The sequence below is a fragment of the Bidens hawaiensis genome, unplaced genomic scaffold (genome assembly GCF_021521415.1).
Source record: "Bidens hawaiensis isolate Kalapana, Puna unplaced genomic scaffold, B.hawaiensis_p1.1 tig00001179_1, whole genome shotgun sequence".
NCBI classification, from domain to species: domain Eukaryota; kingdom Viridiplantae; phylum Streptophyta; class Magnoliopsida; order Asterales; family Asteraceae; genus Bidens; species Bidens hawaiensis.
Window position 1 is genome coordinate 2,240,811 of NW_027491068.1, and position 25,892 is coordinate 2,266,702.

At 36.9% G+C, this 25,892-nt stretch overlaps 3 protein-coding genes across 3 annotated transcripts; 1 reads left to right on the top strand and 2 right to left on the bottom strand.

Annotated features, from left to right (window-relative positions):
- Window positions 1-1,404: 1,404 nt before the first annotated feature.
- LOC143562593 (glutathione gamma-glutamylcysteinyltransferase 1-like) lies at window positions 1,405-4,210 on the bottom strand. Its single transcript, XM_077050355.1, has 9 exons — window positions 4,136-4,210; window positions 3,493-3,649; window positions 3,161-3,403; window positions 2,879-3,038; window positions 2,749-2,800; window positions 2,443-2,670; window positions 1,941-2,351; window positions 1,757-1,860; window positions 1,405-1,711 (listed from the first exon to the last, which is right to left on the bottom strand). Exons 1-8 carry the CDS (start codon window positions 4,208-4,210, stop codon window positions 1,777-1,779), a joined length of 1,410 nt encoding a protein of 469 aa, XP_076906470.1. The 3' UTR covers window positions 1,405-1,711; window positions 1,757-1,776.
- Window positions 4,211-7,597: 3,387 nt separating this feature from the next.
- Window positions 7,598-9,366, bottom strand: LOC143562603 (large ribosomal subunit protein eL14y-like). The gene is made up of 5 exons (XM_077050364.1): window positions 9,299-9,366; window positions 9,110-9,211; window positions 8,139-8,268; window positions 7,944-8,056; window positions 7,598-7,814 (listed from the first exon to the last, which is right to left on the bottom strand). The coding sequence occupies exons 1-5, from the start codon at window positions 9,299-9,301 to the stop codon at window positions 7,758-7,760; spliced, it is 405 nt and encodes a 134-aa protein (XP_076906479.1). The 5' UTR covers window positions 9,302-9,366; the 3' UTR covers window positions 7,598-7,757.
- A 12,144-nt stretch (window positions 9,367-21,510) lies between these two features.
- Window positions 21,511-24,771, top strand: LOC143562614 (vacuolar protein sorting-associated protein 2 homolog 3-like). Its single transcript, XM_077050369.1, has 11 exons — window positions 21,511-21,650; window positions 21,908-21,952; window positions 22,239-22,273; window positions 22,387-22,437; window positions 22,523-22,627; window positions 22,709-22,780; window positions 22,875-22,946; window positions 23,083-23,163; window positions 23,717-23,752; window positions 23,835-23,890; window positions 24,026-24,771. The coding sequence occupies exons 1-11, from the start codon at window positions 21,617-21,619 to the stop codon at window positions 24,072-24,074; spliced, it is 636 nt and encodes a 211-aa protein (XP_076906484.1). The 5' UTR covers window positions 21,511-21,616; the 3' UTR covers window positions 24,075-24,771.
- Window positions 24,772-25,892: the final 1,121 nt, after the last annotated feature.

Consider the following 25,892-nt stretch of genomic DNA (forward strand, 5'->3'; position numbering starts at 1 on the left):
GACTTTGATATTCCTAAGCCACGTTGGGCCGAGACAGGCGTAGTCTCGAGGAGTAATAAAGTAAAAGAGTTATTTTTGCGTCAGCGTGTTCACCAGCATTCGTTGCTGACGTATTTTATTACATTTTGCAGGTGAACAAAGTTAGAGCTTGGAAATGATGAAGTACTAATATCCGATGGCTCGGATTCTTTTTTGTATAAGTTTAACATGGTGGTTTGTAATTATAAAACAAGAAATCTTTTGTTAACAACTCTAAACGGGTATTTTATAATTCCCGCCTTTTGAATGTTTATATAAATTACATTTTTGATCCTTAAAGTTTTATAAGTCTTACGCAATATAACGCAACTCTGATTTATTTACAAACATGATGTCAACTATTGTGTCGCACTCCTAGGCCCTAGATGGGGGGTGTGACACAAATAGTCCACATCATTGCCGGCAACGTTGTAGTATTTTAATATTTGTACCGATTAAGGAATTATCATTAAATGTGAACGGAAAGTGTGGCGGCGGTTTGTGAGATAGAGAGGAGGTGGTGGTGGTGGTGGTGGTTGGAGATGGGTTGTTGACGGCGATGGTGGGGAGTGGGAGGTTGGATATTAGGGAGGAGAGTAGGTAGGGGTATGGAGAGGAGGTGGTGGTGGTGGTGGTGGTGGGTTGAATGGAATCTGCAACGAGGTGGCCGGAATCTATGGTGATTGTGGTGGCTTAGAGAGAAAGAAGAGAGAAGGGGGGGGGAATGTATTTAATATATTTTCTTTTCTTTTTTTACAATTTAAGGATAAATTAAAATTACAATTATACTCATCACATGTCTGGCACATGTCATACTTAACTGAGTTTTTCTAACTCAGTTAGCGTAAAGGACATAACGTGTAGAAAAAAAAAGTTTAAAGTACACCGCCTGCAAAGAAACTAAAAAAAGGACACTAAACGTAATTTGGCTTTTTTTAAAGGACAAAATTTGTAATTCTGTCTATTACTTTTTGGAAAAAAGAATAAGCTAGCCAATAAGGTGTTTTTAAACTCAATTCTAAACATAGAAATCCAAACCTTTGTTATTCCACTATATATTATCAAACCCATGCCCATAGTAATACACTAATACCTCCCTTCAAACAAAACACCACCTTAGTTAGTTGTGGCAAAATGGGTGGGTTGGGTTGGATAAAAGATCAAAATGTGTAAATATTATTTTTTTTATAGTATGTCAGTAGTATGTAGTACTTGATTAGAAAAAATATTAACTCAATGACAGTATAAGTTATTGAATAAACTGATTTAGAAGGCTGTATCATTTATACATTAAAAGTATACTTAAGATCCAACTTTTTTGTTGGTCTCAACTCTCAGGTTGCTTCAAAGGTGCCAATTGTGATTCGTCTTGAAGTCGTAAATATTGCTCAAGGAAAGAGGATACAGGAAAGTGGGATGACAATGATTACAGCTGAAGATCCGGATGATGCAGCCGAGAAAGCAGTTAAAGCACTTAAATCCGATATATGTCACTTGACACACATATTTTACTTCTCTTGAAAAATAAATACAATAGAAGATTGAATCAATCTAGACATCATGTAAAAAGTTCCCGGAATGAGTTATGCGCTCTTTTTACTTTTAAATAATCAAAATTGAACAGTTTGTAAGCTTACTTGTGGTATGTTGGCCCTAACCTGAAACGCCTACAATCATAGCCTGAACCTTGAACCTTGAATCTTTGTATATTAATTAAAACAAAATACGGACCGTGAACCTTTGTATAATATTAGGTTGCTAGAGGGGTGCAAAAAGATCTTCCTCTACGTTATGATCTTTGCATCGCTTGAGAACGTACAGCTGCCCACGCAAATGCACAAGCTGCAATTTATAACATTTATAACATTAAAAAACACATGTGTATTCAACCCAAAGTGAAACAATGGCAGTATTAACTATACCTCTTCTTGAAGCAAAGTAGGAAGGTTAACCATAGAAACAAGTGTGTCAATTTCCTGAAACAAGATATTATCTTTGATACCAGACCAAGTCTGCGGTGGTAAAGCTAGTAAAAGTGCTGTAATAGGTGGCATGTCTTCATCGGTCACTATCCCAGACACTACTGTAACAGGTTGCGTGTCTTCATCGGCTTTTATGCAACGAACACATGTTTCCCGATAGTAAAAACCATTAGAGGATTCACTTTGTTTTAAATATCCTGCTCCCTGACAACACTTGCTTGCTACAGTATCAGTCAAACGGGCTTCTTGGCCCGAACGAGGTGGGCCCCAGCAACCTGGTTTTTCAGGTAACAGAAAATCTGCAACGTGTTTGTATAGTTCAGTATCCCGAACCTGTTTCAGTATCTTCCCCTACATGAAACCGATAAAAGTTGTAATATGAATCTTGATTGAAAAAGGGTCAAAAACAAGCTGACCAAAACACTGTAATATTATAAATTACCTTGATTGAAAGCCTTTCTCGCTCTTCCGGGCTTAAACTTTCATCACCCTCCTCTGTTATCCTATCTTCTGGGACCCGCTTAATAAACTCAAGAAACTTTGATGGCATAGAACTAAAAACAATGGACAGAACATCTTTCACATGTTTCACATTCTTCGAACTCAATAATTCCCGAACATCTTCCAACAAGTACTTTGCAATATTAACCCAACTCTCATTCTTACAACTCTGCAAATAATGACAACATACAATATCAAAACATGTGTATATATTAATATATATTATACGGTTAATGCTTAAATGTACCAGGGTATAAAGTAATGCTGGTGGCCTTTGAAGCCTGGATATTAGCATGAAACTGAAAGAAAGGAGTCAAAATCAAGTCAATAACGGGTCAAATGGAAGTGATCGACTGAAACAAATCCACAAAATTTACCCTCTGTTAAATCCACTAGCTTCATCCACAGTGTCCATGGCTTCCCAAAGTAACTTAAGCGGGACCCAGTGAGGAGGATACTTAAAGCGCGCAACATCTAAAATCAACACCATATCCCTTCCAGCATGATATCCACCAATAGGCGAAAAGTGGCCCGTACCTGTCTGCAATGGACATAGAGATTAAAAGAAACCAACATTATTCATGTCAAATGTAGTTTGATAGATATGTAACTTCCAAAATATCCAACAGAAATTGGAATGGAAATTCAAGAAACGACACGTGACTGTTTAAAAGTGGCTCGGTTATAAGATGTAATCACATGACAAGTATCAGAAGTAGAGCATGCTAAAACATGCTTGCGAAACTCATCAATACTCGTCTGATTTGTGCGAAACGCTTCAACTTTTGCACCCGCACAATGAGCCAAACACACAACTTTCCCAAAGGATATGCCTTCGGCTTTAACCTTTTCCAGAGGCTCACAACAATCCAGCATAGATTCATCAATCCACCTCCAAGGACCTACATTCAGTTAATGGTTCACGTCAAAGCACGACCATCATAATGTATAAAGAAAAGTAAATCACATTATATAAGATAATCAAAAGCACCTTTCCATTTTCTACCGGGATCAATAGAAAGCGCATTTAAGACCATAGCTAGGGAAGCTAATCCACAATAAGCAGGCTCTGATTGTGTTTGAAAGTAAGAGATTAACTTAAAGAAGCTTTCCATTGTTCCACCTTGAGTGGCTTCCATGAACAACTCCTGCAAATTCAAAAGACCTTTTGTTAATTAAAAAAATGCTCTTGACCAAATAAAGCATAATCTTTAATATACAGTGTTATAAAAATCGCTACTAGTCGCCGATCAGTAGGTAATTGATGAGTGAGTGGCCCATTTGATTTCAGCTGTCGGTCCAAATCAGCCAAAATCATTCAAATATCAGGACAAATATCGGTAAAAAAAATTGTCAAAATTGGTCAAAGCTGGTTAAAATTTGTCGAAATTGGTCAAAAGTATTCGAAAAATAATACTTATTAATCCAAAGCGATTAATAAGTTTGAAAAAACATATACAAAATTTTTCAAAATGTTGTATATTGAAAAGTTACATATAAAATTTCAATCCAATTAATCCCATTTGCTAGTTGGTACCCAACGCCCGACTGGTGCGTAACAAGTTCAACGAGAGCGCGCTAATATATATTTTAATTTAACATGATCACTGAGCAAAATAAAGAAAGAAACTGACCTTCCCTTCGGAAGAAACAAAATCAATGGCAGGAGGACATGGAAGAACTCGTCTGTATATAGTTGCATTGGCCATTAATATTAATATTAATATTACTGATCGAATGAAGTGGTCTAAGATGTCAACTATGGCTGCTCGTATATATGTACGTACAACCAACCATATATGGTGAGAGCTTGTAATAATAATATTATTATTAATTTCCACACGATTTGGAGCGAAAAATCCGCAATGCAACCAATTGTCAATAATCAATAAATGGAAACTAATATATTCTTCTAACTAATATATTCTTCATTCCTTTCCAAAATTAATACAATTCTTTCAAATTTTAATATGAGCGTTATTTTAGTATATATATGTACTGAATATTCCGATACCGGTATTTGTTTTTCTATTTTTGGTTATTTTTCAAATAAACCATTGATAACAATTGCAATTTGCAACGCTTGTTTAATTTCTAAATCCATTAGATTACCATTTTCTTCTTCACTTCAAAATTCATATCATAATATTGTGATATATGGGGACCAACTCCTTCACTTTCTCCGTCTAGTTATCATTATTACATTACTTTCATTGATGACTATAGTCGTTTTATCTGGTTGTATCATAATAACTAATCATTCATTAGTTGATTCTTTTCGTCACTTTACACAGCTTGTTAAAAACTTGTTTCCGTGCACCATCAAACATTTATAGTGCGATGGTGGGTCATGAGGCATGAGCTCATATATATGTAACTCCATGAACACAAGCTTCTTTCTAATCCTAGTACTTCTTAATTATTGTATCTCTTGTTCATGAACAAAAGGGGTTATAACTCCACCGAATTATCAAAGAATATTCGTGTTATGATCTTCACACTCTATATACATCGTATTATATTCCATTCATCACACCATCTTCATCTTCTTCTCCTACACCTAGACCCTCCAACTTCTTCCTTCACCACCAATATCACTTTGTCCAATGTGTAGAGAGGTTAGTGCATTCTTTTGCAATTAGTGACCAATGTTTGGATAAACTTCTTTGTTTTAAAAATAGTTGTCAAAATCTTTCTTGTGTGAGATAAACAAAACACTAAGTGGTTAGAAGTAAGATAGAGATCAGCACAAAACCATCATTTTTTTTGTAATGAGTGGGATGAATGGTAACGAATCCGCCCCGCATTCATTCCTTGGTCCCACCAAGAATTTCTTTTTGCTATAAAACTTTTTTAATCAGCAACGAGTGATCACCTTTACAAATTGTCTCACTAATCGGATACTGATATGATCACCCATTGAACTTCTCACCGACGAGTAGTTATCACTCTTTCAATGTCTCACTAAGCATGTAGTGATCATTCATTCAACGTTTCATTAAGTGGGTAGTGCGCACCTTTACAAAAGTTCCACTAAGATGGTAGTAGTGACGCATTTAACATTATTTATTCTTTTTATGATTCACATATTCTGATCTCTATAGTGTGTGTGTGTTAGTGTATGATAACACAATAAGTTCCATAAACACACCCTATCTTTTTCTCTTAAGTCTTGAGGATCAGATCGAATTTGATGAAATCATTAAACGATTATAAAGAACATTTCAGATTTTCACCAAATTAAAGACGATTAAATTTTACAAGAATCTATAATTGCTCTTAATTTCATCTGAACTTCCATGAAATGGTAATGTGGTATACCAAACACATCCATAAGAAACAGACTTTTCTTGGTTTATTTTGCATTTTGATAGCTAATATTAATTATATGAATATAATAAAATTCGAAGTTCATACTTAGATAGGAAAAGGGAGGATTGGAAATGGTACATCCAAAAGTAACCAAACATTTTTGGTCATGTTTCATAAACCGGTGAGGATCCAAACTTCAAGGCGTCCGTACTTCTTCCCTGTTGGTATACTACGTTGTTGAGTTTTAGTGTAGGATGATCCTAGTTCCGGTTTATCAAACCAAACAAGGTTCATGGCTCAAAGATTCACTATCATGACTCCTCATCGTCCTTTGGTCTCCTTCGTCTAATCCTTTTGGGAATGTCTGGCACGTCCCCTTTATCTTGTGACCGTCGAATGATCCTGTGACGTCTCCTGTGTCTCGGCTTGGCTGATGACTGGGAATCAGGATCAGAATTGTCCATTGAGCGATGATGACGGTGTCTAGATGCCCTGGGCACATCTGGAATGTCTCTATTTAATTCTTCACTTCGAGTACTCCTGTGGCTTTTTAAACCTACACATGTGGTATGTGCATTTTGTATGGTTAAAACGATATGAGTTATGTTAAATAAAACATTATTTCATTATAACTATTTCGAAGTTTCAAATATTCTAAGCATCGAGAACCTTCGCTGTTATCATGACTCTCCAATGATCCTGACTGGCTGTGTGCGCCATCAAACCCCCTCATCTACATTCCATGCGACAAAAACACTAAAATAATGTCAAAACCAAAATAACAAATTTAAATCTTCTAACTTTTTAATATATGGTTGTACATAAAAAAAATCATCAAACTAATTTGTTCATATTTTTTTTGCTGTGCATACATATGTATAGGTTATATAAATAAATTATTCGAAAACTACCCAGAAAAAGACGTTTCTGATAGAGAGGCGAAGCACGTACCCAACTAGGAGATTCGTTGGCAGATCCATCAGCACCAATATGAGAAACATGCTTCACATCCGTGGGCATACCGATTTGTATTTCTGGTTCTTCTTCATCATCTTCAAATCCCAAAAAAAGTTCACAATCATGTCAGTGTGCATATATAATAAGAGGATGATCATGAATGGTGTGTGTGTGTGTGTGTGTGTAGAATGAATAGAGGGTGATTAATTACCGAAAATATTTGAGATGTTTTTGAAGCCTCTAAAAAAGCCTTTCACCCTAGTACCCATATAGCTTCAAGAACCGGTATGCGCGCTCCGAATATGAGTGGGGTCAGGCGACCCCGTAATATGTAGGAACAATTCTGGAGAGAATCAGTTGAACCAAAAGAAGACATTGGGTGGAAGAAGGGGGAGAATAAATATAGGTATATAAAACAAGAATGAAGAAAGAAATCAGAAATCATAATGGGTGACAAAGAGAAATAATAGGAGTTAAATGATGTACCACCTTTGATTTTGAGTTTTACCAATTCAGATTAGTAATTCCTATATTAAACTTTAGTGTATTGTAGGTCAGGTAGGATGATGAGTAAATGATACCAAGTACCAGTACCCAATTTTAAGGCAATTTTCGGAATTGGTACGTTAGGCTCAGTAAGAACAATAGCGAGCTAATCCCTAGTTGAAAGTTGAAACTACAACTAAGCAAAGTAATTACTCAATGCATTGCAATACAGCTTTTTGTTAATGTTTTAGCAAGTATGTTCATGTAAGATCCAAACATTGTCTTTTGATGTGCAACGGTTAAATCATTTGTTGTAAAGTAAAAAATTTGTAAAAACAACATAAGAAATAGCATTGTCATAACAAATGTAACCAAAACATAAGCAAAAAGCTTGTCACAAGGTTTCTTTTGATACATTAAAAAAGAACAAAAAACAGATATAACAAAAGCTTCATCAAACGTTCAGCAAAATCTTTAATAATAAAAACAAAATGCCAATCATTAGGCTGTGGTTTCCTTCTTAAGCTTTGCTAACTCTTGCCTTACAACTCCAGCTTTCTGCAAGATCACAAATTGCAACAAGATCAGTCGCACGTCTTAGAATCAAAGTGTAACAATGATTAATGACAAAAACATTCAATAGACACAATGTTTACAAGTACAATATGAGGATTTTTGTTAAGTTACCTTAATCTTTGCCAACATGATCTTGAACCTATCAAAATCATTAAGCGAAGCTCTCTGCTTCTGCACAATAAACTTTCTTCCCCAAGAACTGTTCTCCCACTTGTTCTTGACATCTGTAAATAATTATAGTTTCCAGTTAATCTAATAACAAGCCACAAAAACTTGAGTACGCATAACAAACAATTTGACACCTACCAGCAGCCTCCATGGCAGCAATAAGAGTTTTCTTGTTTGGGACTCTCTTGATGTCAATTGTGATGTCTGTGAGTGTTAGCCTCTTGAAGTTCATTTGACCCCTCACCATATCGGGTGCATCAACAAGAGCCTGCATGAAAAAAAAAATAAAAGTTTCAGAAAAAAGAAACTTCGACTCTACAGTATTTACAATGATATGTATACAACGATACAAAAAATAACTTCCACCACATAAAAAACCATACCTGCTATATAACAACAAAATCATTTTTTTTCGTAAAACAAATGAAGATGAAGTCACTTTTTGTCTTGTAATGCAATTCACCTTAAAAATTCAAGATTAAAACTTAAAACCAAGCATCAATTAGCAAATAAATCAACAGCTAATCACGCCTTGATTAAATCAAAATTGGCCAAAATCAACTTCAAAATCTTGGAATGCAAACAACCTCACCCCCGGCTCATTTTGACTTGCAAAAGCTTAAGCTCGTCTCGTATAGAGCTCTTTTTCTAGAAGTCTCGTAAGTCCTTCAAACTCAAGCTTAGCTCTCTTAATTTATATACATTTTTATTTATTTATTTTATATATTTTGAAAAAAAAAAAACTTAAACAAGCTCGGCTTGAGCTCAATTGTAAAAAATAGATGCCCAAATGAATTAAAACTTAAAAACACATTAGGCTCATCTACATATGCAAGCCTGAAGCTCAAACACAAAAACTAAACAAGCTTTGGCTAGGGCTCGATAAAACTCGGCTCGTTTAGAGCTTTTTATCTATCCAATTTGCAACAAGCCACAATTGAAGCTAATTCAACACATAATGTTACTTTGATTTAACAACCGAAATCTATCTGATAACGAAGCCCTAATCAGAGTTTAATTCAAGCAAACTATCTAACCTAACTATGACCAAATGAGATTTCAAATAAACCAAATTCATTACTATAAAACACAATAACAAATGCAAATACCCGATTTTGGTCGATGACGTCAACAATGACGACAAGCTTTCCGTAATCGTTTCCATAGTTGACAAGAGCGATTCTTCCGATCTCGACGTACCTCTTGAATGGCTACAATAATAATAATAAGAAAATACATACACAGTTGTTAAGATATGAATTGAAGTGATGTGGTGTGAATTAGGGTTTCGAGTTTACCATTTTCGTAGCTCTGTATGTGCTGCGCCGAGAGAGAAGAAGATATGAAGCTAGGGTTTGTAACAATAAGACTTGGGCTTTCTTTTCAACTTTTATATGGGCCTTACTTACACTGCACTCACGGTTCCGGCCCATATATGGAATACAGTTAATACTCTAGAGGTTAAACAAATGGTCGGAAACGCGAACCGGTTCAGTAAGAACTAGTTAGGAACCGAACATGCCGGTAGGGTTGAAATCGACTTGAACCAGTTAGGTATTAAACGAAACATATAAAACCAGGTTCCAAACGAACAAACCCGATCACCACCCTCCCAACACCCTCAAAGCCCGACGCGGTTTGGCAAGAACCCATGTTTGACTTGCGTTGACCTAAATATATGTGTATTCTTTATTATATTATTATTTTATCTTTATATTAATTGCCTTAGTCTCTACATGTTTACCGGTATATGTCACGAAATTACAACTTGAATTTTTATATGATCATAATGTGAACACTTTTGATTTGATGGTAGCAACCACCGATATGCAATTAAGCAAACTTGAAATAACTATTTTATCACAGGAAACCTTGTATAGAAAAATAATAAACAAATTTAAGAATCGCATTTACATTAGTTCTCAATGTCTTTGTTTCAATAACACAAGAAATAAATAAATGTTATGTGAACAACTAAAACTGCTAGTTCGTAGCAAATAAAACTATTCTATCGCCAACAAAAATTCGAAATATTTGCATTAGGCAGAACTAAATCAGTAATAAAATACATAAATCAGTTTACATATTCACTTAACATTCACGTATCAATAAAAATGGTTTAAAATGTACCAACATGACCATCATCTGAACAAAACAAAATACTTTTACTACAATATTAAAACATGTTTAGTCTTGTGAAGAACTTGAGCATAAACAAAAAGACAGTAAAACAGTTAGTTAGAACAAGTGTTGTGGTGATTGTTTGCGGGTCACTCACCTACCACGCAAGCAAAGTGGACGCTAAACATCACTACATACTAGGGATGAGCTCGTTACTAGTAACAAAAGTATTGCTACCGAAAATCCTTAAATATAAGGAAAATACTTGATACGGTACTAGTGTTGGAGGCAAAAAGTTAGGAAAACACAAATATTGTACCGATCCTAAAACCACAAAAAATCAATAACAAGTTTATATGAATGGTACCTTGTACTACTTGTACATCCTTGCTACACACCATGTGAAGCGGGCCCCCATCAAGAAGCCACATGAGGGAGTGGCGCCTCAATAACCCAAAATCACTAAGGATGAGCAAATTTGATATTAGTATCATTTTGTGTCGGTATCAAAATCGGTACTGATTTGGTACCATTGGTACTGAATCGGTAAATTTTTGAGTTTACGGTATCGGTATTTCCTGAATTTTACCTTAAATACCGGTACTGATTTGGTACCACTGGTACTGAATCGGTAAATTTTTGAGTTTATTGTACCGGTATTTCCTGAATTTTACCTTAAATACCGGTACCGGTACCGATACCGAACCAAACATTTATGTACCGGTACGGTACCGATCTCACCCTAAGCATCACCATCAATATCATTATAACTAAAGAGTGTTTCTTAGAGCATTCCCGGCAGGTCCCCATCCATATCCCTACAACTACACTAAAAATCAGGGTTGTAAGCGAACCGATCGAACACGAGCAAGGCCTTGTTCATGTTCGTTCGTTAAGAAAATATTGTGTTCACGAACGGTTCACGAACACTTACCGAATGAGATTTTATGTTCGTGTTCGTTCATTAAAAAAATTAATGTGTTCAAGAACGGTTCACGAACACAAACGAACAAAAATAAAATCGGTAGAGGCTAGAGAATAAGACCGATGTATTCATCAATGTGAATATTGAAAGCCCGTAAATGAATCGAATGAACACGAACAATGGCATATTCGTGTTCGTTCATTTAACTTTATAAGTAATCGAACAAATATTTATTTTCATGTGCGTTTATTTAAAAATGTACATTTGTGTTAGTTTATGTTCGTTTGCTTAAACTATAAACAAACATAACTAAACATATACGAACCAATGTGAATGAACACAAACAAACATAAACAAACTTAAATCTGAAAACACATAAATGAACACAAATTAACAAATATAAAACCTTTAAACAGATGACATATGACACCCCCATCATAGGCCTAGGCGTGTGACTCGATAGTTGGTACCACATTTGTAAATAAATCAGAGTTACGAATTTTTAGCGGAAGACTTTATGAAACATAAGGATTAAAGTTGTAAAATAATTTACAATACAAAAAGATGGAACGAAAGTTCCATTTACGTTTACTTGTTTTATGTTTACAAAACCACCTTTTAATTCATAATTAAGTCTAACAAAAATTATCCGAGCCATCGGATTCTTGAGCCTTCGTCCTTTAAGCTCTAATCTTAATTACCTGCAAAATGTTATAAAAATACGTCAGTAGCGAATGCTGGTGAATATGCTGACGCGAAAACATTTTCTTTTACTTTGTTACCTCTCGAGGGTTATGCGTGCCTCGGCTCATATTGGCTTAGGAATAACAAAGTTAAACAATATCATTATAAACTCGAGCCTCTACCTAGGTCACCCCAGCAAAACACCGCAGCGTCTCGACGTACTTAAGTACCATAAATATACACAAGGTCATTCTCACTCGAACATACTTTGTTTCGGCCTATCGTGGCTGGAGGTCATGACCAGGAGTGGTGCGATGTGCCCACCGCATTTTACCACATATGAAAAGATCCAGACAAACGTATACTACAGCCTGAGAGCTAGGCTTTTACTCTTATTCATAATGTTTTTAGAGACACTTAGTCTCATGTAAAGTTTTACACATAACACGTTTATTTATTGAAAACAAGTTTATAAAAGTGGGGCGTATTCACCTTTGATCGGGATCGGTTTCCAACACCGTCCTTGCGTTCTCTTTCTTGCTATCTCGCACCTATAGTACGATTATAACTTTTATTAGTCGAATATACAAACCGGCTTAAGACCTTTAGTCTTATTTATCTCGATGAACCATTAGTTCAATAATCTTTACTTTAAAACCTTTAGTTTTAAAAGCAATATTTATAAACCTTTAGTTTATTATAAAAACCCGACGTTTCTTCTTTTCTAAGAAACGTATTCTTTTTCTTTTATTATTTAAGAATACCCTTATTACTTAAATAATAATCATAACAAAGAATTATATATATATATATATATATATATATATATAATCACACACATATATATATACCTATACTTTTATATTCTTTTCTTTTCTTTTATTTGTTATAAATTTTCTTTTCATAAGCATCGAGTATAATTCCGACTTAAGGCATTAAGCCTTTATAATATTTTATTATTATTTTAGTCGGGTAGTAAGCCTTACCTTTTCTCGGCTTATAATTCCCTAGATACTCGAGCATCACTTCTACACCACTTAAGTCCTTTCAACACTCGCCTTGATCGCCACTTCATTTTGGCACGCAAAACGAGACACCCAATCTTCTCGGTACGCACTTCGAGATGATTGTCGGGTTGTAAAAACAGCACCACCTTCTTGTTCGGAACGTCGTCGGGAAGTGGTACGAATATCGAGGTATGGCACGTTTATCGAGGAATCGGGGCACGGTTTTCGAGGTGTGTCAAATGGAGATGTGTAGAGATGTGTAGAGAGAGGATTGTAAGTTGAGTTTGGTGTGTCAAATGGAGATCCCAGACTTGCTATTTATAGGCAAATTCTGGTGTCCCATCGCGGTACGCGCCCGCCATCAGGGAACCCGTCGCGTACCGCGACGTAACTCTGATGACGCAAACAGTAGGTATGCCACGTGTCGTCACGTGGCAGAAAGTGTGCCACGTGTTAACACGTGGCGGACGACATGCCACGTGTCGGGACACGTGGTGAAAAGGTGTCAGGCGTGTCGGCCACGTCATCGCGGTACCCGATGACGTAGGCTCAACGGCGATCGCGTATCGCCGTTGACTTCTTCTAGAATATTTGACCAAGACCCATCGAGGTACGCGATGGGCTCATTCATTGACCGGTCGCGTATCGCGATCAGACAAGAAAACATAGTTTTTCATTTTAGTCCTTGGAGTTTGGAAATTAGCAGAATTGATCCCTTAACTTTTGAAACTTGTCATTTTTGGCCCAAAATTCCCATGATGTTACATCCTCCCCACCTTGAAATAAATCTCGTCCTCGAGATTGCTTCACGAAAACAAGTGGGGGTATTTCTTTCTCATTTCGGACTCGAGTTCCCAAGTATACTCGGGTCCTCGTCGGGAATCCCATTTTACCTTCATAATCTTCAAGGTTCGTTTTTTAAGTTTCTTTAATTTTGAATCTTCGATTTGAATTAGGTGTTCAACAAAGTTTAAGTTTTCGTTGATCTCAACATCTTTTAACGACATCGAGAGAGATTCATCGGCTAAACATTTACGCAGATTCGAGATATGGAATACGTCGTGTATCCCTTGCATTTCCTCGAGTAGTCGCAATCGATATGCGACGGTACCAATTCGTTCAAGTACCTCGAAGGGTCCAACGAATCGAGGGCTTAACTTTCCTTTCTTGCCGAAGCGAACTACGCCTTTCCATGGCGAGACTTTCAAAAGAACTTTATCACCGACTTTGAATTCTAACGGCTTACGACGGATATCGGCGTAACTCTTTTAGCGATCACGTGCCGTCTTAAGTCGTTCACGGATTTGGATAACTTTGTCGGTAGTTTCTTGGACTATCTCGGGTCCGGATAATTGATTATCTCCAGTTTCAGACCAACACACTGGCGTTCTACATTTTCGACCATACAACGCCTCGAACTGTGCGGCTTGAATACTTGCATGATAGTTATTGTTATATGAAAATTCCATTAGGGGTAAGTGGTCATCCCAACTTCCACCTAAGTCTATCACACAAGCTCGGAGCATATCTTCTAACGTTTGAATTGTCCTTTCGCTTTGCCCATCGGTTTGCGGATGATAGGCATTGCTAAGGTTTAACTTCGTACCAAGCGCTTGTTGGAAGCTTTTCCAGAAGTGAGACGTGAAACGACTGTCTCGATCAGAAATAATGGACAGTGGTACTTCATGTAAAGCCACAATGTTGTTAACATAGATACGAGTTATTTGTCCATTGAGTACGACTCATTGATGGGTATGAAGTGTGCGGACTTTGTTAATCGATCCACAATCACCCATATTGCATTATGTTGTCGAGTCGTTTTAGGGAGTTTGGTAATGAAATCCATGGTAATTAACTCCCACTTCCATACGAGAAGTTCGGGTTGCTGAAGCAATCCCGAAGGCTTTTGGTGTTCATCCTTGACTTTCAAACACGTCAAACATTTCGCCACATGTGACGCGTCATCTCTCTTCATTCCATTCCACCAATAGTTCGTTTTAAGGTTATGATACATTTTGTCGCTCCCGGGATGCATCGTATATTTAGACTTATGGGCTTCGTTTAAGATCTTCTCACACAATCCTCCAACAATTGGTACCCAAATTCGGTTTCCCATTCTAAGAATACCATCATCACCTTTGACTAACGAGTCAATGGTGCCATTACGTTTTTCATCAGAGGTTTGGTTCTCGTTGATCGCTTGAATTTGAGCGGATTTGATTTGGTCAATAAGATCGATTTGAAGTTCTAGCCTTAACTCTCGGACTCTTTTTGGCTTTTCGTGCTCTTTACGACTTAAGGCATCAGCCACAACGTTGGCTTTACCTTCATGATAAACTATTTCGCAGTCATAGTCGTTGAGAGTCTCCATCCAGCGTCGTTGGCGCATGTTGAGCTCCTTTTGATCAAAGATATACTTTAAGCTCTTATGATCAATGTACACGGTAAATCTTACTCCGTAGAGATAGTGCCTCCATATCTTAAGTGCAAAGATTATGGCGCCTAACTCTAGATCGTGAGTCGTGTAATTCTTCTCGTGTACTTTCAATTGACGAGAGGCGTAAGCGATTACTTTCTTTCGTTGCATCAATACACATCCCAAGCCGGAATGAGATGCATCGCAAAAGACAACGAAATCTTCAATACCTTCTGGCAAGGCCAGTATAGGAGCTTGGGTAAGCTTTTGTTTAAGTCTATCGAACGCCTCTTGTTGCTTTGTCCCCCATTCGTATTTGATGTTCTTTCGAGTCAAGGAGGTTAAGGGAACAGCGATTCGTGAAAAGTTCTCGATGAACCTTCGATAATAGCCGGCCAATCCCAAGAAGCTTCGAATCTCGGTTGGCGACTTTGGGATCTCCCACTTTGAGATAGCTTCAATCTTAGCGGGGTCTACTTGAATTCCGTTAACGCTGATGATGTGACCAAGAAATTGCAGCTCGTGCAACCAGAACTCGCATTTCGAGAACTTGGCGTACAATTTCTCGGTGCTTAGAATTTCAAGTAACGTTCGAAGGTGATTTTCGTGATCGGCCTTAGTCTTAGAATAAATTAATATGTCGTCGATGAATACGATCACAAACTTATCTAAGTAAGGCTTACAGATACGATTCATCATATCCATGAACGCAGCCGGCGCATTAGTAAGTCCAAATGGCATAACGGTGAACTCATAATGGCCGTACCTTGTTCAAAACGCGGTCTTTGGAATGTCTTCGGATTGAACCTTAAGTTGGTAATAGCCGGAGCAGAGATCGATATTGGAAAAGAAGCTAGAACCTTGGAGTTGGTCAAAGAGATCGTCAATTCGAGGAAGTGGATATCGGTTCTTGATGGTAACCTTGTTGAGAGCTCGGTAATCGATGCACATTCGCATGGATCCATCCTTCTTCTTGACAAAAAGTATCGACGCTCCCCATGGCGATGAACTTGGTCGTATAAATCCTTTCTCGAGAAGCTCGTCAAGTTGTTTCTTCAGTTCCTTCATCTCGATTGGCGCAGCGCGATATGGAGCTTTGGCGATCGGAGCAGTGCCGGGAATGAGATCGATTCTAAATTCTACCTCGCGATCGGGAGGAATGCCGGGGAGTTCGTCGGGAAAAACATCGGCAAAATCGGAAACTACAGGAACGTCTTTGATTTCTTTGGGTTTAGATTCTTCGGTGACGTAGGCCATGAGTGCAAAGCATCCTTGATTTAAACATTTGTTAGCCATTACCATGGAGATTAGGCTAACTTGACCAGCATCTTTATCCCCTTCAATTCGTATGGTACGTTTATCAGGGGCTCGGAGTTCAATGGTCTTGCTATTGCAAAGGATACGGGCATGGTTGTCGGATAACCAATCCATGCCCAACACAACATCAAAACCAGCAAGAGTCATGGGCAACAATTGAATAGGTAAAACGTAACCGGCTAATAAAATTTTTCCGTTTTCTAAAGCTTCGAGATTTTAACAATTTCACCACTAACGGTCTCAACGCTTAGAGTTTTATTAAGTTTGATTAAGGGTTTGTTTAATAGACTACAAAACTTATAATCTATAAAACTTTTATTGGCTCCTGAATCAAACAAGACTCTAGCATAGGCATTGTTAACAAGAAACGTACCGGTAATGGTTTCCGGTGTGTCAGCCGCTTTCTTCGTATCAAGGACGAACACTCTTGCATTGCCCTTCTTGGGCTCACTCTTCTGACCGCTACCACCCGCACCACCAGCCGCGGGTTTATTCTTGGGGCATTCAAAGCTAAGATGTCCCATATCCTTGCAATTATAGCAAGTCATATTCTTCTTCCAACAATCGGCCGTGGCGTGGCCGAGTTTGTGGCATGATTCACAAGGTCGGGGAGTTAGATGGAATCGACCCCTATGATATTTCTTGCAAGTTTTGCATTGTGTAATGTCGGAGTTGAAGCCAGACCTTCGTTGGTCAACTCCCTTACCCTTGAAACGGGTATTTCCTTCCTTCTTCGTATCTTGCGTCGACACTACCCTCTTATCTTCTTCTCTGTTGCGGATCAATCCGCCTATTAAATATCCAGCCAACTCCATCGCGGAGTCGGCGGTTTGAGGCAAGTGCGACCTTACCATGTCACGAATTTCCCGTGGTAGCCCCCATATAAATCGTGTAACTTTGCTGGATTCCGGGGTAACCAGCTGGGGCACCAAGCGACAATATTCGTGGAATTTGGTATTATACTCACGAAGGTTTGTTCCGAAAACCTTGTGAGATAGGAACTTGGTTTGGATTTGGTCCGTTTCATGCATCGGACATAATTTAGACAATATCAACTCCTTGAAATCGCTCCATGCCCTGTTGTACATAACCTCCCTTCCTCTACTCAAGATCAACGTATTCCACCATTCTAAGGCCTCGCCTCTAAACATCAGGGCAGAGTATTGAATCTTCTCTTCTTCCGAACACTTTCTAGTAATTACAATTGTCTCCATCTCTTCAAGCCACCTTGCAGTCACGATGGCTCCCTTATCGCCGTGGAATTCTTTTGGCCCATAGTACTTAAAGTCTTTGAACGAACATCCACCAATCTTAAGCCTTTTAAATTCTTGACGGACCCCACCATCAGCGTTCGATTCATGTACACTATCTTCCATACGAGAAGGTCTAGAGCGGGGTTTGGAAACAGATTTTCGGGAAGGATTACCCGAGTGAGAATGTTTTGTTTATCTAGATTGAGATCTAGCCATGGATACTTCCCTAACCGCGTCTTTAATCATCTTTTGAATTCGATCCATAAATTTTTCGGGAATCGGATCTTCTTGTTCTTTTCGAGTCCCTGTCCTTTTTCTTTTTGTTTTTCGGCTTCCTTTCGGGAAGCCTCAAAGTTATTACTTTGTTGAGACATATTATCTTTTCTTTTTATTCTTTTATATCTGAAATTTAACAAATGTTCTTTATTAAACACACATTTTATTTCATCATTTGTATATACCATACAAGGTATAAACAAGGATTATTACAACGCCATATATATACATTCATACTCGATGTATATATATTCTTATCCATACATTACTTAACACATTACACATAAACTAGATTACACACAAACGCTTCGTCTCTTGAAACACGTCATCACCATCATCATCTCAGTCCTTCAAAAACTTCTTAACAACCCTCGTCAGTTTGTTGCATTTGTGAAGAAGCTTCTCTCCTATCTTCTTCTTCTTGTTCCCTTCTTCAACCACCTTCTTCCTCCAGTCATCAATCTCGTGCAACGCGCGATCCAGGTGTTCTTCATATGACTGCGGAATAACGTCAGGGTATCCATATTGTGGCGGTGGGTCACAGTAACCCAGCGTCACCATCTCGAAATGGTTTCTCGGTTCAGGATACGGGACGTAAGTCTGATCAGATGCAAGGTAGAGGTATGTCTTAGCGGCTTGATTTTGCTCGCGAATCTCATCAGCTTGTTCTTGAAGTGAAGGAATCCTTCCTTGAAATGGCGGGAAGCTTGATGAAGCCTGGTTCTTTAGTTGCTCCAGATATTGAACATACGGATCGACGGAACCGTAACTTGGGTCGTGGGAAGTGAGTGATCCACTCATTGATATCTCATTAGGGTTGTCGGGATGCTCTTCTTCCGGTTCGGATTCTTCCATAGGATCCTCCTCTTCAGGATCCTCCTCTTCTTCCTCCATAGGCTCTTCCTCCTCTTCCATATACTGAGTGGTTTCGTTGATCATCGCGGGCATCTTGAAACTCTCGTAAGGCATCGTCACCCTCATTCTTGGTTTGCGGGATGATCCTTCGCCATTGTTGGGTTGTGATTGGACTTCGTTCATGGTGGAGCTTCCAGTTAGCCATCTTCGTGGGTCAAAGTGGCATTGCATCCAATCGGAGGATGGGGATCTTGGATCTTCCTTGATTGGTCGGTTTGAGAGGAAGGTATAGGATGTGTGTGCATTTGGGAAATATTCGGTGGGAAAGTATTGTGGAACCTCCGATGCTTGGTAGGTAGGGATCTCCGTTGGGTGGTACGACGGTATTTCAGATGGATGATATAGAGGCATTGTGGGTGGATGATAGATCGAGTGTCTTGAGGGTTCGATTCTTGGTGGTGGCGGACTATCGGGTAATTTAATTGGGCATTGCTCAGTCCCGGGGAAGTATATCGGTTTGGGACGTTCAATGTATTGGTTGCGGCTAAAGAAGGCCTCAAAGTAATCTTCATCCATGACGTCCTTTGGGAACTTGTAATTATTTTCTGGCTCTTCTTGCTTCACGATCATAATACTCCATTAATTTCTCATAAGACATCTTCGGGTGGTTTAGAATGTAGAGAGGGAAAGAAAAGGTTACCAACCAATCTTATCCCTATTCAAATAAACAAATAAAATATTTCCTATGCTTGGATCGAAGCTTGGGTATTGTTTTATGATACCCAATTCGCTAAGATCGATGGCTCTGATACCAACCAGTCACACCCCCATCTTAGGTCTAGGCGTGTGACTCGATAGTTGGTATCACATTTGTAAATAAATCAGAGTTACGAATTTTTTGCGGAAGACTTTATGAAACATAAGGATTAAAGTTGTAAAATATTTACAATACAAAAGGATGGAACGAAAGTTCCATTTACGTTTACTTGTTTTATGTTTACAAAATCACCTTTTAATTCATAATTAAGTCTAACAAAAATTATCCGAGCCATCGGATTCTTGAGCCTTCGTCCTTTAATCTCTAATCTTGATTACCTGCAAAATGTTATAAAAATACGTCAGCAACGAATGCTGGTGAATATGCTGACGCGAAAACATTTTCTTTTACTCTGTTACCCCTCGAGGGTTATGCGTGCCTCGGCTCATATTGGCTTAGGAATAACAAAGTTAAACAATATCATTATAAACTCGAGCCTCTACCTAGGTCACCCCAGCAAAACACCGCAGCGTCTCGACGTACTTAAGTACCATAAATATACACAAGGTCATTCTCACTCGAACATACTTTGTTTCGGCCCATCGTGGCTGGAGGTCGTGACCAGGAGTGGTGCGATGTGCCCACCGCATTTTACCACATATGAAAGGACCCAGACAAACGTATACTACAGCCTGAGGGCTAGGCTTTTACTCTTATTCATAATATTTTTAGAGACACTTAGTCTCATGTAAAGTTTTACACATAACACGTTTATTTATTTGAAAACAAGTTTGTAAAAGTTGGGCGTATTCACCTTTGATCGGGATCGGTTTCCAACACCGTCCTTGCGTTCTCTTTCTTGCTATCTCGCACCTATAGTACGATTATAACTTTTATTAGTCGAATATACAAACCGGCTTAAGACCTTTAGTCTTATTTATCTCGATGAACCATTAGTTCAATAATCTTTACTTTAAAACCTTTAGTTTTAAAAGCAATATTTATAAACCTTTAGTTTATTATAAAAACCCGACGTTTCTTCTTTTCTAAGAAACGTATTCTTTTTCTTTTATTATTTAAGAATACCCTTATTACTTAAATAATAATCATAACAAAGAATTATATATATATATATATATAATCACACACATATATATATACCTATACTTTTATATTTCTTTTCTTTTCTTTTATTTGTTATATATTTTCTTTTCATAAGCATCGAGTATAATTCCGACTTAAGACATTAAGCTTTTATAATATTTTATTATTATTTTAGTCGGGTAGTAAGCCTTACCTTTTCTCGGCTTATAATTCCCTAGATACTCGAGCATTACTTCTACACCGCTTAAGTCCTTTCAATACTCGCCTTGATCGCCACTTCATTTTGGCACGCAAAACGAGACACCCAATCTTCTCGGTACGCACTTCGAGATGATTGTCGGGTTGTAAAAACAGCACCACCTTCTTGTTCGGAACGTCGTCGGGAAGTGGTACGAATATCGAGGTATGGCACGTTTATCGAGGAATCGGGGCACGGTTTTCGAGGTGGATCGTTGGCACGAATTTCGAGGCTTAGTGAGATGTGTAGAGAGAGGATTGTAAGCTGAGTTTGGTGTGTCAAATGGAGATTCCGGACTTGCTATTTGTAGTTGTAGTAGTTTATAGAAAGCATGATGATGCTTAAAATGATGAGAAATACTAGTAGTTTAAATGAAATATAATAATAATAATAATAATAATAATAACCCTAAGAAACCATATATATCTATGAACGTCAACGAGTCGTGTGTGATTTAGAAGCAAGCAAGCAAAAGCAAATGATTTTCCGAGGGTTTTCCTTAAATCAATCAAGATAGATCACCATACAAAACCATCTCCCCTGTTGGATTTATCTTTATCGGCCGACTGATATTATTATTTGTTTTTATTTCTGTCTGTCTGCATCTGATCATACCATCTACGTCTTCGTATACAATCGGATCAGTGAGTGATCAATCCAATCATGAACATCTTCAAGAAGAAACCCACCCCTAAAGGTCCAATTATTCATTTCTATAATCAAATTAATCCTTTTTACTTCACCCATTCATCTTTAATTCCCTAAATTCACGCTTTTTTTAACTTATTAATTCCTATTTTCGGTCGGATTCAAGTATGATCAACTCCACCGAAATCAATTTCTTATTGTTAATAATAATATGCCTGTTCATTCACTTTTTAGTATTGATCATCTTCATTTCCTTCTAATCATTTGCTAACATATATATTTTATTTATATTCTCGTGTGATGCAGAAGCACTCCGGGAGAGTAAACGAGAAATGTCCAATGCTACTAGAGGTCACCTTTCTTATTATTATAACTTTATTATTATTATTATTACCATCTAATAACTTATTATATATGATTAACAATCAATCAATTGTAACATGGAATATGATGCTATAATTTGATCATAACCCGTTCTGTTTTTCGGAAAAGCTGTATACCGAGTAACATATGATCAATCAAATTTTATGAGAATGTTAAGACTGTATGTTGTATGCAGAGGCTGTCCTTTACTATCACCATGTATAAAGAATCATACAATCGAATTCACCTAAATGAGTTTGCTATTGTCATGCAGGCATAGAGAGGGAAATCACAGCATTACAATTAGAGGTATGTTTTCAGCTTAATGACATTAGAACAATGATAACGAGCGCATTCGGTTTGATGCATAATCAGCTACATTTGTCAAAGAATATTGTATCTTTTATTTATGGCTGCAACAGGAAAAGAAGCTTGTTGCTGAGATAAAGAGAACAGCTAAAACGGGAAATGAGGTAACTTGTTTATTTTAAGTTCGCGTGTCGTATATTTATTAAAAAACATACATCTTTTAATCATATACATTGCTGGCTTGTATAGGCAGCTACAAAGATTCTAGCACGACAATTGGTCAGGCTTAGACAACAGATTGCCAACCTACAAAGCAGTCGAGCTCAAATGAGAGGCATCGCGACCCATACACAGGTGTGTGCACGCGCGCGCGTGTGTATATTGACATAAGTTATATTATATGATGGTTTGTTTTATGTTTATATCTTTTTTCAGGCGTTAGCTGCACACTCTTCTGTGGCTGTTGGAATGAAAGGTGCTACTAAAGCAATGTCAGCAATGAATAAGGTAATAAGTAACCGTTCAATAATGTTCAGTTTTCATGAATATCTTTATGATGCATAAAAACATATAATCTTGTAAATGTGTTGTTTCTGCGCAGGAAATGGCTCCTGCAAAACAAATGAAAGTGATGCAAGATTTCCAGAAACAATCTGCACAAATGGATATGACTGTAAGATACTTCACACATCCAATATATATCACAAATGATCATTTTTGGATGTATAGTTAGAATGACTTATTCTCATATCATAAATGATCATTTTTGGATGTATAGTTAGAATGACTTATTCTCTCTCGTTCTGCAGACTGGGATGATGTCAGAGGCCATAGATGATGTTCTTGATGATGATGAAGCTGAAGATGAAACTGATGAGCTAACAAACCAGGTAATCTTCATAAAGCTGTTCTTTTTAGCATGAATGGTTGATTCTGGGTGTTTTTTAAGTGATTAAGTGATATTGGTGTCATGGTAATAGATAGAATTAAATCACTCACACTTGATTAGTTGATTATACTCTCACGAATGAACAAGTAAAGCAACCAAATTTGAATTTTGAAACTCGAATTATAGAACAGTTTGGATGATCAATGTAATAATAATTTGATCGATAGTCTTGGTAAATCATAATACAAACAACATAAATTCATATATATAGGGACGATTTGGCGTCAACTTCCCGCTAGTCGTTTAACGGTAAATGGAAGTTTGGTAGTTGATGTTTAACCGTTAATCTTAATTATGTCCCAAGTAATAATTACAAATAACAATAACAAATTTTTAGCTTAATCAGTGGACCGAATTTTGAATGATCAAATCAGATAATTAAGATTATAGTAGGACCAAATGACCAAAAAGAACCTATTTTTGTTACAAAAGTAGAGATGGTTTGTGAATGAATTTTGTTTTTTCAAGTTTATTTACTATTTGTTATGTTGCAGGTGCTAGATGAGATTGGTGTTGATGTGGCTTCACAGGTTTGTAACTATTACAATTTACTCTGATTCTAACTGTCTTTATGTATAAGTTGGTTGGCTGATTTGGTTAAACTTTTCACAGTTATCATCAGCCCCCAAAGGAAAAATCGCCGGGAAAAATACCGAGGATGCTGGCAGGTGAAGTTTATTTATATTATTTTTATTTATTGCTACACTTTTTGACCAATTATAGTTGTAGATTTGCATTAATTTGGTTCACAAGATTTCCAAGTAATTATATTAAAAACATGTTGGTTTTTGTGATGTATGCAGTTCTGGAATAGATGAGTTGGAGAAGAGATTGGCAGCCCTAAGAGGTTAGAAATGATTTGACCATACATACTCAATATGGTCAACTAGTCATGACTTCATCCACACAGGTGTGTGCACTTTTGTACATGTATCCATCATTTGATGTTACTTAGTACTTACAAATCCATCATAAGTAGGTTTGGTTTTGAGTGTTATATTTTGGCCAATTGGCAAGTTGTGTACTTGATTGTTGAGAGTTTATACCATGATTGGTTGCAACTTTTTTGGCCAAATTGTCAAATTATGTATGTACTTATTGTACTGTCACTTAACGGATAAAAGTTATTCTAGGGATAACAATCTGATCACGGGAAGGTTTGGCGCCTAGATGTTGGCTTTCTTTCCTAGTACCGAGTTTTTCTTCTTGACTTATTGCTTGGGATTGGGTTTGGCACTATTCAATATTAAATATATGCTCGCGCTCAAAAGTGGATCGATTCCGTAAAAGATTGTATCATTAATGTACTACTTGGTGGGGTTGGGGGTGGGTGGTGTTGTGGTTGTATTATGTCATAACTCATATATACTAATTCACAACTTGTTTGATCATATATCAAGGAGAGGTTTATCTCCCTCTCTCCATTTCTAATCCTCTATACAAGACCAATAAAAGCGAAATGAAAAACATGATACACTCGCTGACTAGATCATCGTTCAAATACAAAAATGATAAACTCGATTATAGGATATTAAATTTTGATACAAGATCAATAGGAGATTCACAAAGTCAAGTCAAGTACAAGATGTGATATCACTCAAGTTGTTCTTTATAAAAATGAAGATTTTGGATTGCAAATTGAATTCTTCAAACTTCTATATAACAAATGAGAGGTTTATAAAAGCCTGTAAAAATAATACTTGACACTTGTAAGTAAAATAAATGGTTGGTGGAAAGAATAAATAAAAAATGTATTAGAAAAAAATTAAACTCTTTTAAATATTTGTATAAAACAAATTAAGCTCTTTTGAAACTTTTTATTGAATAAATTTTTGTAGAACAGATAATAAGTCTGAAGTCTACAAAGTTAGATAAAACAATGCTTCAACAAGTATTACAAATGGTTGGTTGATTGAAACATTAAAGAACATGCCAAAAAGATTTTAACATATTTTCCTATGTGAGTGAAGTTTGATGTATTATAAGATTACAGTTTTCGATTATATAGTTATAACTTATAACCCAATACTTACATACTACACTAAACACCAACCCTTGCAAAAGAAAAGGTTTTAGAAAAACTGATCTTACTAGACTTTTATATCTCATCATAAAATTTAAAATCCAAGAGACAAAAAACTTAGATTGTTATCGTTTTGTAAACACTACTAAACGAAATGAAAGGCACTTTGTTTCTAATCATTTTAGCACTTGAATGCAAAGAGAACGTGCTCATACCTCACAAGTACCTCTCCATCACAACTTGACTCAATACACCTCAAATTTAACTCATTACCAAAAATTATAAACAAGCTCAACCGATCTGAACTTAAAAAGCTTGAGCATGAGCTAGAGCTTATATTAGAGCTCACTAGTCATTAATAAGCTTCACATATCAAGTTTAATGCATGAAGGACCTAATATTTGTGTAATATAATATACTATATTAAACGTATACTTAATAATAAAAATATTTATATCTTTTCTTTTAGAACCATGACTTTTTTTTGTGTGTTCAAGCGCATTACACTCTCTAATTTGAAGAACATTGTTGTCCCGTTGCCCTATTATATTTATATCTATAGTAGGATAAAAATAACTAATAAAGTATTATATATTATGTTATATGTAAAATTATAACCATAGATATTTAAAAATAATTATAAATAT

Excerpts from the sequence above, each read along its gene's own strand:
- LOC143562614 (XM_077050369.1), top strand. The coding sequence starts at position 21,617 with ATGAACATCTTCAAGAAGAAACCCACCCCTAAAG. Across the intron at positions 22,438-22,522 it reads CAGCTAAAACGGGAAATGAG|GCAGCTACAAAGATTCTAGC; the intron begins GTAACTTGTTTA and ends TGGCTTGTATAG. Across the intron at positions 22,628-22,708 it reads GCATCGCGACCCATACACAG|GCGTTAGCTGCACACTCTTC; the intron begins GTGTGTGCACGC and ends ATCTTTTTTCAG.
- LOC143562593 (XM_077050355.1), bottom strand. The coding sequence starts at position 4,210 with ATGGCCAATGCAACTATATACAGACGAGTTCTTCCATGTCCTCCTGCC. Across the intron at positions 2,801-2,878 it reads GCTAGTGGATTTAACAGAGG|TTTCATGCTAATATCCAGGC; the intron begins GTAAATTTTGTG and ends CCTTTCTTTCAG. Across the intron at positions 1,861-1,940 it reads CTACTTTGCTTCAAGAAGAG|CTTGTGCATTTGCGTGGGCA; the intron begins GTATAGTTAATA and ends TATAAATTGCAG.
- LOC143562603 (XM_077050364.1), bottom strand. Across the intron at positions 8,057-8,138 it reads TGCTGCCATGGAGGCTGCTG|ATGTCAAGAACAAGTGGGAG; the intron begins GTAGGTGTCAAA and ends AATTATTTACAG. Across the intron at positions 7,815-7,943 it reads TCATGTTGGCAAAGATTAAG|AAAGCTGGAGTTGTAAGGCA; the intron begins GTAACTTAACAA and ends GTGATCTTGCAG.